This window comes from Panthera leo, chromosome C2 (genome assembly GCF_018350215.1).
Source record: "Panthera leo isolate Ple1 chromosome C2, P.leo_Ple1_pat1.1, whole genome shotgun sequence".
NCBI classification, from domain to species: domain Eukaryota; kingdom Metazoa; phylum Chordata; class Mammalia; order Carnivora; family Felidae; genus Panthera; species Panthera leo.
This window is the reverse complement of record NC_056687.1, coordinates 60,095,203-60,107,581: the sequence shown is the minus strand read 5'-3', so window position 1 is coordinate 60,107,581 and position 12,379 is coordinate 60,095,203. Positions and strand designations below refer to the sequence as shown.

Here is a 12,379-nt window from a genome sequence, read left to right as displayed (position 1 = left end):
AGAATTTCTGGTTGTTGGGCACCTGTATTTTTTTTAAGTTTCACAAATGACCCTGATGAATACCCCTTGGTGAAGCACTACCATTCTGTACCATCATTTTGTAATGGCTGTGGATACTCTATCATGAACCCTAAGCTAGGATATGTTTACCTTTTTCTCTATTGCCGGACATTTAAGTTGTTTCCAGTTTGCCGCTATTGCGAACAGTGCTTCAGTGCTTCAGTGAACATCATTGTAACGAAATCTTTGCACGCATCCATTTTTACTTAAATGCTTTGTACTTAGGATAAATACCTAAAAATAGAATGCCCATTTAAAGACTTACCAAATTGCCCTTCCACAAAGGTTTTGCCAAAGAAATGCCTATTTTCCTGTCTAATAACACATTTTTCATTTTTGCTAAGTTGATAGGTAAAATATTTTTATCTTATTATTGCTTCAACATTTGCATTTTTTTATTAGTGAGGTTAAATATTTTCTTAATGAGCTTTCTTTTTTTATTTTATTTACATCCATATTAGTTAGCATATAGTGCAACAATGATTTCAGAAGTAGATTCCTTAATGCCCCTTACCCATTTAGCCCATCCCCCCTCCCACAACCCCTCCAGTAACCCTCTGTTTGTTCTCCATATTTAAGAGTCTCTTATGTTTTGTCCTCCTCCCTGTTTTTATATTATTTTTGCTTCCCTTCCCTTGTGTTCATCTGTCCTGTGTCTTACAGTCCTCATAGAAGTGAAGTTATATTATATTTGTCTTTCTCTGACTAATTTCACTTAGCATAATACCCTCTAGTTCCATCATGTAGTTGTGAATGGCAAGATTTCATTCTTTTTGACTGTCGAGTAATACTCCATTGTGTATATATACCACATCTTCTTCATCCATTCATCCATCGATGGATATTTGGGCTCTTTCCATACTTTGGCTAATGTTGATAGTGCTGCTATAAACATGGGGGTGCATGTGCCCCTTCAAAACAGCATACCTGTATCCCTTAGATAAATACCTAATAGTGCAATTGCTGGGTCATAGGGTAGTTCTATTTTTAATTTTTTGAGGAACCTCCATACTGTTTTCCAGAGTGGCTGCACCAGTTTGCATTCCCACGAGCAGTGCAAAAGAGCTCTTTTTCCGCATCCTCACTGACATCTGTTGTTGCCTGAGTTGTTTGGACAGGTGTGAAGTGGTATCTCATTGTGGTTTTGATTTGTATTTCCCTGATGATGAGTGATGTTGAGCATTTTTTCCTGTGTCAGTTGGCCATCTGGATGTCTTCTTTGGAGAAGTGTCTATTCATGTCTTTTGCCCATTTATTCACTGGATTATTTGTTTTTTGGGTGTTGAGTTTGAGAAGTTCTTTATAGATTTTGGATACTAACCCTTTATCTGATAGGTCATTTGCAAATATCTTCTCCCTTTCCATCAGTTGCCTTTGAGTTTTGCTGATTGTTTCCTTCGCTGTGCAGAAGGTTTTTATTTTGATGAGGTCCCAGTAGTTCATTTTTGCTTTTGTTTCCCTTGCCTCTGGAGACGTGTTGAGTAAGAAGTTGCTGCAGCCAAAGTCAAAGAGGTTTTTGCCTGCTTTCTCCTCGAGGATTTTGATGACTTCCTGTCTTACATTGAGGTCTTTCATCCATTTTGAGTTTATTTTTGTGTATGGTGTTAGAAAGTGGTCCAGGTTCATTCTTCTGCCTGTCGCTGTCCAGTTTTCCCAGCACCACTTGCTGAAGAGACTGTCTTTATTCCATTGGATATTCTTTCCTGCTTTGTCAGAGATTAGTTGGCCATACGTTTGTGGGCCCATTTCTGGGTTCTCTCTATTCTGTTCCATTGATCTGAGTGTCTGTTTTTGTGTCAGTATCATACTGTCTTGATGATTACAGCTTTCTAATACAGCTTGAAGTTTGGGATTGTGATGCTTCCTGATTAGGTTTTCTTTTTCAAGATTGCTTTGGCTATTCGGGGTCTTTTCTGGTTCCATACAAATTTTGGGATTGTTTGTTCTAGCTCTGTGGAGAATGCTGGTGTTATTTTGATAGGGATTGCATTGAATATGTAGATTGCTTTGGTTAGTAGACATTTTAACAATATTTGTTCTTCCTATGTAGGAACATAGAATGTTTTTCCATTTTTTGTGTCTTCTTCAGTTTCTTTCATAACCTTTCTATATTTTTAAGTGTATCAATTTTTCACCTCTTTGGTTAGGTTTATTCCTAGGTATTTTATGGTTTTTGGTGCAATTGGAAATGGGATCAATTCCTTGATTTCTCTTTCTGTTGCTTCATTATTGGTGAATAGGAATGCAACCGTTTTCTGGGCACTGATTTTATATCCTGCAACTTTGCTGAATTCATGGATCAGTTCTAGCAGTTTTTTTGATGGAATCTTTTGGGTTTTCCATATAGAGTATCATGTCATCTGCGAAGAGTGAAAGTTTGACCTCCTCCTGGCTGATTTGGATGCCTTTTATTTCTTTATGTTGTCTGATTGCTGAGGCTAAGACTTCCAATACTATGTTGAATAACAGTGGCGAGAGTGGACATCCCTGTCTTGTTCCTGACCTTAGAGCTGAAACCTAAAAACTGAGAGCTTTCCCCCATTGAGGATGATATTAGCGTTGGGTTGTTCATATATGGCTTTTATGATCTCGAGGTATGCTCCTTCTATCCCTACTTTCTTGAGGTTTTTTATTAAGAAAGGATGCTGTATTTTGTCAAATGTTTTCTCTGCATCTATTGAGAGGATCATATGGTTCTTGTCCCTTTTTTATTGATGTGATGAATCACGTTAATTGTTTTTGCGGATATTGAACCAGCCCTGCATCCCAGGTATAAATCCCGCTTGGTCATGGTGAATAATTTTCTTAATGTATTGTTGGATCTGGTTGGCTAATATCTTGTTGAGGATTTTTGCATCCATGTTCATCAGGGAAACTGGTCCATAGTTCTCCTTTTTAGTGTGGTCTCTGTCTGGTTTGGAATCAAGGTAATGCTGGCTTCATAGAAAGGGTTTGGAAGTTTTCCTTCCATTTCTATTTTTTGGAACAGCTTCAAAAGAATAGGTATTAACTTTTCCTTAAATGTTTGGTAGAATTCCCCTGGAAAGCCATCGGGCCCTGGACTCTTGTTTTTTGGGGTTAAATATTTTTTGTAATGACTATATATATATATATATATATATATATATATATGAAAATGGATATAGATATTTAGTGACTTGTCTCTTCATGTCGTTATACTTTTTTTTTGCTTGATTATATATATTTTTCTTATTTGTAGAGCTCTTTATATTAGACTATTGATGCTTTTATTATGACGTATTTTGCAAAATTGTTTCATTTTTTTTGTCCTTTGGGTAAGTTTTGGTGTTTGGTACTATACAGAGTTAAGTTTTTATAGATTTTTTTCTTTCATAATTATACTTGTCATATTTGAAAAGCCCTTTGGGGAAGGTCCCCTACCACCTCACCTTCACCCCAAACCCCTCCAATCTTTCACATAACACTGTTGAGCACTTAACTCAGACATGTAAAATAAACTGGGCACTAAAGAGGCCCCAGTCTTGCTTTTTACCCTGATTTCTGCCAGTAAGTAGGCTGGTTTTAATTTAAACCTAGTCTCTTAGCAAAGGGCTATCATGAGGATGCTTATTGGGACTTATGTAACATTTTGGTACCTTCCCCTAGGCAATTTATCAACCTTTATGTCAGCTAGATAATTTTACTTCCATTGAGACCCAGGAGAGTCCTCTATCTTAAGAAATAGCTGTGTGGAACCTTTTACTTTACAAAGTTACACTGTTGTTATCTTTAAATTTAGAAAAGACAACAAAGTATTTTTTATTTTCATAAAACAGAAAAGTTACTATGTCTAATTTTCTTACTATATGTAAGATATAAAAAGAAATAAAAGCCTTTAAATCTCTGAAATCAACTCTGAAAAAGATATTCTTAAAAGAATATTATAAAAAATAAAGCAAGTGGAAATAAAAGGATATAATATTCTGTAGGTTATTAGATAAACCCTAACTTTTTCCACAGTGTAGAATATAACACAAATAAAATATAAAATCTTTAGTAAGATGCTCACTAATAACACAATTAAAGTGACTAATGTACCACAGATGCATACATTATACCTTGAAATTTTTCAAAATTATCAGCTTATAGATGATTTTCACTAATTACACCAGCCTGTTCAGTCCTGTTTCACCAAATACAGCAAGTACTGTTAAACTTTCTTTCATTCTTTTATTTTTACCTTGAAAAGTTACTGTGATCCAAATGAAATTTTGCTGTACCCAAGGCTTTTACAGTCTTGCTGGGTTAATAATGCACCATTATCACAAAGTTTAAAAGGGCCTAAAACGTATACCCTGCTTGATGCTAAATTACTTAAGCAGATGTTCTCACAAATAAATATCCATTGACATTTCTGAAGTAGAAGGTTATTTTTTAGTCTTTAACATGTCAGAGTTTCCATATACCATATTTTTCACTTTAGCTGAGTCTATAGGAAATATTTCCATCATCGTGAAAAATATTTAGTATGGTACCCTCTAGCTAAAAGCTTCTAAGATATAAGATAGTTCATAGTATTTTTCTCCCTGTATCATCGCAGATGGCAGAATCAAAAACTGGTCAGACCTTAGGACACAGAACCTAGAAGAGACATTTTAACTATGTGTTATTTTGGTCAGGATTAGTTTTTCTGATTAAGAATTCTGTTTCCTCCCCCTCTATATAGAACTTATACGAACGAATAATAAGTATGATATCTCAGTCTGTTGAATGAGGTCTGTTATATGATAAAGCTTTAACTCATATGCTAAAATATTGTATTATCGATAATAGTATTATATAATGCAGATATTTGCCCAGTGGTCATGGGCTTGCAAATATTTCCCACAGATAGTCTGGGAATAGCTGGAGACTATAAACTTTAATCCAGGCTTTGATTCTGAAAATAAATGAATGAATAGGTGAATAAATAACATACATACATACCCTGTGATTAATTTATTTGTGGCAAGAGGGGCATTGAGAGAACAGAGCTATTATTCATTTGTAAAGGTATTTGCTAGTTTTCAAACATTCTTTTTCATTTAATTTTTTTCTGAAAGTTTATTTCTTTATTTTTTAGAGAGAGAGCACAAGTGGGGGAGAGACAGAGACAGGGAGACACAGAATCCGAAGCAGGCTCCAGGCTCTGAGCTGTCAGCACAGAGCCCCATGCGGGCTCAGACTCATGAACCACGAGATCATGACCTGAGCCAAAGTCGATGCTCAACCGACTGAGCTACCCAGGTGCCCCAGTTTTCAAACATTCTTGACGGAGAGTATATCCTTTGCCACAAAATTCAGAGTTAATTCATGCAGATTAAAATTCCTGTAATATATATCTGGAATAATCCTGCCTAATTGACAAATGATCTATCCAAATTAGAAATTTCTAAGAGCACAGTTTTCTTATTGTAAATGTTCTGGCCCACGGCAATGGTTTGTACAACTGTAGCCACTCGCCCACCTAGTTTCCATGGTGAGCAGCAGTGCACATTCTGAGAACAGCTCACAGATCTACGGCTGGTAGCCTCTGAGATAGCCAGGCCAAAAGCACAGGGCAGTTGTGCCATTGAACCAAACAAGGCTGACTAGATGAGGTTGGATCTCTTCAACATAGTCCTTTAAATAGCTGAACTGTAACATGCTCCTTCTTTCTCAGGTGACTGGTGGGCCGCCTTTGTGGGAAAAGCCTCCCTCAGGGAGCAGTGATTGCATGCCCAGCCCCCACCTAGGAAGACCAACAAAGAGCAGCTTGCATTTTCCCTTCCAGCATGTCCCTTTGAACACATATGACAATAAGCAGCACGAGACTCAGGATGTTGAGCCGTCCCAACAGCCTGGCAGCAACAAGATCATCAGAACCACCAGCCAGAAAGCAGAATCCATGTGCATGGGTCATTTCCATAACCGCCATGTCTTCCAGCAACAATTGATTGAAAAGCAAAAGAAGAAACTTCAGGAACAGCAGAAAACAATTCTAGAGCTGAAGGAAAGCCAGCGGTTAGCAGAGGCTCGGTGGGCAGCAGAGAGGGCTGCAGCAGTCACAGATGCACAGAGCTGCCAGCTGTCAAACCCCAGAGGAAAAGAACCTAAGAGAACCTGCCAGGTGCTTCCAAAGTATGTCCATTATATCAGAACACTCTTTGGACTCATGATTTGGGTTTTTTCACCTAGTGTTTGAGAGGCCCCTGAACTTCTTTGCCCAGCTTCCAGGCTCCATGATCTCTCCCTTTCTTTTATTGTGTACTCTCAAAAGAAAGAAGCCCCTTTCTCATAGATATTTGAGGCCACTAGCGACCTATGAGTTGTATAGTTAGCATTTGTGTTGTGGCTATCTTTGTCTGAGGAGCCCTGTTGCTATACCAGTAAAAGAGAATAATGCTTCCTTGCTTACTCTAACTTGATTTCTGGGTTTCTGATTATGTTTAGTCCTGAGAAGCCAGGTTGGACAATATCAGGTGCAAATAGAGCATCCCCTGGACTGGCTAGATACCTAGGTTAAATGTGTAGTTGGTTTGGATAAAAGTAAACATCTTTGAGCCTGAAATAAGAATCCAGATTTCTCAAAAGTGGTTTCAGATATGCTTGTGACATACTCAATACATGTGATAAATGGTAGGATAAGAAGTGGGTGATAGATACCTATTGATTTGAAGCCCTGGGATGGGAGTCTGAGCACCTTACTCACCTTGCAGACTGAGGACAGTCACTCAACCTTCCCATGCCTCCTCACACCAATTTATCGAGTGGGTATAATATGCAGTTATCTTAGAGAGTAAAGATTAATGAAAATTTGTGAAATGCTTTGAGTTCCTCAGGCTCAAGAGTTTTGAACAATGCTGGTTATTGGTCTGAATTCTTTCCTTTTTTTTTTTTTTTTTTTTTAACCCCCAGCTCGCCTGTTGCTTCCCCTGGAACTGATGGTAGTAGAAGTGACTCCCAAAATTCTCTCTCTGGAGCCAGAAGGAACCCAAGGCAGCTGATGGCACCCCACCCCATACTGAAAGGCAGGGCGGTCTTGGTGGTGGTCTGGTGGGGGTTATCTTCCTTCCTGAAATGGGATATGCTGGGACTGAATCCCAGCAACTCCTGGGTTTTGAGACTTGGCAGAACCTGGTCAAAGATGTGAGGAGACCAGTGCACCAGAGAGTTCCACGGCTTTTTTCCTGCCCCTTCTGCCAAACTTTTTGGCCTTCCCAACCAATACAAAAAGAACAAAAACAAACTGAAAGATGCATCATCTTTCTGCAATATGAGATTTGGACTGTGGGAAAAAAATGGGACAGTTACACTAATGAGAAAACTCTGAGTAACTGCTAACAACAAACACTGATAAAGATCACCTGACTTTATACTTTGTTAACCTTAAAATATTGATCCATTTACAGCAATCCACATCAAGTTACTACATCATCTTATAATGAGTTGTACCTTGATGGTGATAATAACATTTTGATGCATGTGGTAATCATTATTTAAACCAAATAATGCTATGAGAGAAAAGCATTCTCCACCTAGTGAATCTGCTAATTGTTTTTACTGAATACTCAGTCATGCACTGTATATGTTTGTATGTAGAGGTAGGCACATTAGCAGTTCAGTTATATTGTGGTTTGTAAATCTGATTTTTCACCTATGGCAAGATAGTTGCCCTAATAACAAGTGACGTCACCTGAAGGCACGCTGTGCCCGAAGTCCTTCCTTTTCATGAAGAAAGTAGCAGGCTTTGCATTGACTCTTTGCCAGGACGGCAATCTATGCCATCTTTGTCTACCCCTGAGGATGGTCAGGAAATGCCTAGTTCAGTGTGCTTGTTTTTAAAAAATTATTGTTTGGATCAAGCGGTTATCATATTTTAGAACTGCAGGCTCCTTTTCAAGTAGTCTTTAATGATTCGCTCTAGAAAACATGGGGAAAGCGCTTATTACCAAAGACTCTGCTCCTCAGGGCTCTTGCTTTAATCCTGTAGTCTATTTCTGCCTCCTTGAAGACAGCCTCACTGCCGCCATCTGCAGCTTTCCCACTATTCTTTTTCTAGGAAAGCAGACACTTAATATCTGTAAGAAATAGCCTGGTGAGTTTTTTGTTTATTAATTCTTGAAAGTTGGACTTAAATTTTTCCTATCACGGCACAAGGAACCAAAAGTAACTTGGCTGACTTAGGTGGGCAGAACTTGATACTCCTCCCACCCGTGCCCATCTTCCTGTAAAAGCCCAACTGATGACAGAGTCATATTATCAGACCATCTTGCACATTTGCTTCTTTTGGATCGATATTTAATAGACTGTCAAGCACAGGAGTCTGACACTTGAATTCACTCAGATGCCAGTTCTCTAAATGCCTAGTACAATTCCATTTTCTGCCCATCTGGATATCTATTCATGCCTTAAAACTAGATTTTAATATATTCATCGTGACCCCAAACTTCAGTTTGTTGTTGTTGTTTCACCTACAGACATACTTACATGTATGTATGTAGTATAATGACTTAGGGAAAAAATAGCAGACCCAATGGGATTTGAAGACTGATTGTACTGTCAAAGTCTGTGTCAGATGTATTTAAAGTTTTCTACATTCGTTAAAGTAATGATCAAATTAAAATTCTGGTTTCTGGGGGCACCTGGGTGGCTCAGTCGGTTAAGCGCCCGACTCTTGATCTCAGGGTCATGAGTTCAAGCCCCGCGTTGGGCTCCATGCTGGGCGTGAAGCCTACTTAAAAAAGAATTCTGGTTTCTGGGTTTCATTAAGAAAAGTATCATCAAGGCACATTCTCTTATTTAAATCAGTAAATATTTATTCTAATAGAAAAGTAAACAAAAAAACAATTTGCAAATTGTTCATCACTGCTGAGGATAGGATTTTAGGTCTTTAACTTGTACGGGGTATATAAGTAACACATATATACTCATATATTTATAAATAGCAACTACAACTTCTATTTTATATGAATTTTTTATTTATATATTTACCAACAAATAAATAAATGTTTCTGAGATTGTAAACACCCAACCGGCAAGAAAACCCTAACAGTAACACTAAATTTTGCTATAAAATGTGGAGACATTTCTTTTGCAATGTTCCTTATATTTTTTATATCGGAGCTCTGTTACTATTTTCTAGCCATGGAAGAGAGAGCAGTTCAGCGAGCTGAACGTAGGCAGATCTTGGCAGAGAGGAAGAAAAAACAAGAAGAGGAGAAATTGGTAAATCAAGAATGAAACCCCAGGCAAGAAAAAAGATTGGTATAGGTCTTTATTTAAAAAAAAAAAAAAATGATCCTCATTTTTTTTAAACAAAAAACAGCTTGTTTAAGTGTTTTGAGACAAGAGAGCTAGGTCAACTTTAGAAATGGCTTTTTACCCACTGGCCTGAACTCTGAAAATTTTAGGAAAACAAAGGTAAAAAACAGAAACACCATTAGTGTAGCAGGAAGGAAATGTTATAAAAGTTGATGAGAGCCAGCAATTGGGAAGATCTGCACATTTAGATTTAGATGTCTGATCTGGTAAGCTGCAAAGGTGAGTAGTTCCTGTCGTACAGAGTTGTGACCTAGACTGTCAAAAGTAAATTTTGTACCTAGTAAGAAAAAATAAATAGTTCCAACAGTTTGGGGGGGGGGGTTTGAGTGTGAAATGAAAGAAATTTCCGACACTTTATAGAGTTTGGACTTAGTGTTTCACAGGTGAAAATAACTAAAAAGTAATTATTTTTTACTGAAAAAGTAATGTCCTTTTCTTGCTTAGTATCACCTTCCCAAGTAGAAGATAATTATTTTGGAGATACTTTTAAGTTACACAAGTGATCACCTATTTGTTGGGTTTTCTACTTCTATCATGAAGTATAGGCTTCTTCCAGGGACAGAGCGGGCACTTTGGTAGATACTTGACTTTCTTCAATATGAAAAATCTTATGTCCATACAAATATAGCATTCTTATTGTTTACTGACTCTAATGTTGATTAGGCCCAGTTAAAGGCCCAAGAGGAGGACCGTCAGAAGAGGGAAGCAGAAGAAAAGGAAGCTCAGCTTAAGAAAAAACAAGAAGAGAAGAGACTGCAGAAAATGGTTTGTAGCAAATGTTTGGTCAGCCATACATAGCACCTGTCTCTTAAAGCCTATTGTGTGCATTACTGTGGCCCTCTGCACCTTCTCCATCCCAGAACTTCCAACCAGAACACTCTTTTCACACCTCTACCCTTTTTTTCTACCTTAGTTAGTGAAAACCTGCTCATTCTTCAGCTTAAACAGAACTTCTTCCAGATTAGCCTTTCTTGCCTTGTACACTCTCTTCTCCACCCAAGGTTAAGTTAAGTTCCCCTTAATGGACTCTGGAATGTGTTTTCTTCAAAGCATTACCAGGGCTTGTAATTAAGCATATGTTTTGTGGTTGTCTTATTGATTTCAGCATCCCCAACTAAACTGAAATCTCCTTGAGAATAAAGGGAGCAGTCTGGTGCTGCTCACTGTTGTTTTGGTTAGCAGTATAGTAGGCATATAGTAGGAACTCAGCAAGTGTGTTGAATGAGTGAATAGATGAATGAACAAATAAGTGAACAAATGGAGGAAAATACACACAGAAGAAATAAGAGCTGAAACTTTTACTTTCAAGATTATTAAATTCTGGTTGGAAAGATAAGGCCTAAAATTGCACACCTGTCAGACAATGTAGTCCAGCATATGCTGTCTTGTGCCTCAAAGTCCAAAGGAGATCAAGAGAGTCATATAAGGCAAGACCTATTAAGATTTGGGGGATATTATAGATCTTTTTGTAGGAAAGAGATTCAAATTGGAAATTGTATTAGTCATGATTCTACAGAGAAATGGAAGCAATAAGATATATGTATAAGGAAGAGATTTATTATGAGGAATTGGCTCACATGATTATAGAGATTGAGAAGTCCCACAGTCTGCCATCTGCAAACTGTAGACCCAGAAAAGCCAGCAATGTAATTCCAGTCTGAGTCTGAAGGCCTGAAACCAGGATAATTGATGGTATAGATTCCACATTAGGAGCAGGACAAGACCAATGTCCCATCTCAAGCAGGCAGCCAGAAAGAAAAAAGAGGCAAATTGTTCCTTGGACGATGCCATTTGGACATTTGGGAGGACAGTCTACAAAGTCCATAGATTCAAATGCTAATCTCATCCCAAAACACATTCACAGACACACCCCTAAATGTTTCATGTAGGCATCCTGTGGCACATTCAAGTTAACACATAAAATTAACAAGTCTACCCCTTATCAACTTGGCATCCATACATATCTTCTTAACTCACACTTGATCTCCAAATAAAGACAACAACAAGATCATAATTCTGCTTAACTTGATACAACTGTCCTGCGTACAAGTGAAAGCATACTAGCTCCTTCCCCAGAAGAGGAAGTAAAGTTGTTGAGTGATGTTTACTCTTCTTGTTGCTGTCCCATAACTTAAATACCGTGATGTAAAATTAAAAATACTTAAACACAATGATACAAAGTCAATACATCTTATATTACTGTTCATTGCAGAACATTTGAGAATACCAAAAAAAAACTTTTTTTAAATCTATGAGCTCAGCACTAAGAGGTAACTATTTAATACCTTAGTATATTTACTTCTTTTTCTCTAAGCATCTCTCTCTTAATAGACTGATAACCTGGGGTGGGGGAAGGGGCGGTGTATGTAGCTTTTAAGCTCCTTTTTTGCATTTCAGAGTCTATCATGAGTTTTTTCACTTGTCATTCACAATTCTTCAAAACCTATTATATGCTGAAGGTCATTTTTTAAGTTTTTAAATTAAGTTAGTTAACATAGAGCATTACTACTAAAATGTTAACATATTTGTTTCAAGTGTAGAATTTAGTGACTCATCACTTACCATACAACACCGAGTGCTCATCACAAGTACCCTCCTTAATACCCATCATTTTTAAAAAATAAACTTTTTCTTTTGGATAATTTAGGCTTACAAAAAAGTTGCAAAGGTAGTACAGGGAGATTTCCTACAACCCTCACTTAGTTTCAGTTTCTCCTTTAATGTTACCATCTTATATTACCATGGTACGTTTGTCAAAGCTAAGAAACCAACATTATTACATTACTATTAACACCAGACATTATTCAGATTTCACTGATTTTTCCAGTTTTTCTAACTTTTTTGCTGTGTCTTCACGTAGTGGAAAGAGCTAAGGAGCTTTGTGAAATCAGATTTCACCGATTTTTCCAGTTTTTCTAACTTTTTGCTGTGTCTTCACGTAGTGGAAAGAGCTAGGGAGCTTTGTGGGGTCTCTTTTATGACAGCAAATCCCATTCTGAGGGCTCCACCCTCATGA

General features: G+C 37.6%; 1 protein-coding gene across 4 annotated transcripts in view; it reads left to right on the top strand.

Annotated features, from left to right (window-relative positions):
* The window catches only part of CCDC191 (coiled-coil domain containing 191), an 89,951-nt gene that overhangs the window by 47,696 nt on the left and 29,876 nt on the right, over nucleotides 1-12,379 (top strand). For all 4 annotated transcript variants that reach the window (XM_042903716.1, XM_042903715.1, XM_042903717.1 and 1 more), the window contains 4 exons: nucleotides 5,723-6,180; nucleotides 6,958-7,070; nucleotides 9,185-9,267; nucleotides 10,027-10,128. In XM_042903716.1, the coding sequence (XP_042759650.1) occupies nucleotides 5,723-6,180; nucleotides 6,958-7,070; nucleotides 9,185-9,267; nucleotides 10,027-10,128 (756 nt within the window). The remainder of the gene's footprint in view (nucleotides 1-5,722; nucleotides 6,181-6,957; nucleotides 7,071-9,184; nucleotides 9,268-10,026; nucleotides 10,129-12,379) is intronic.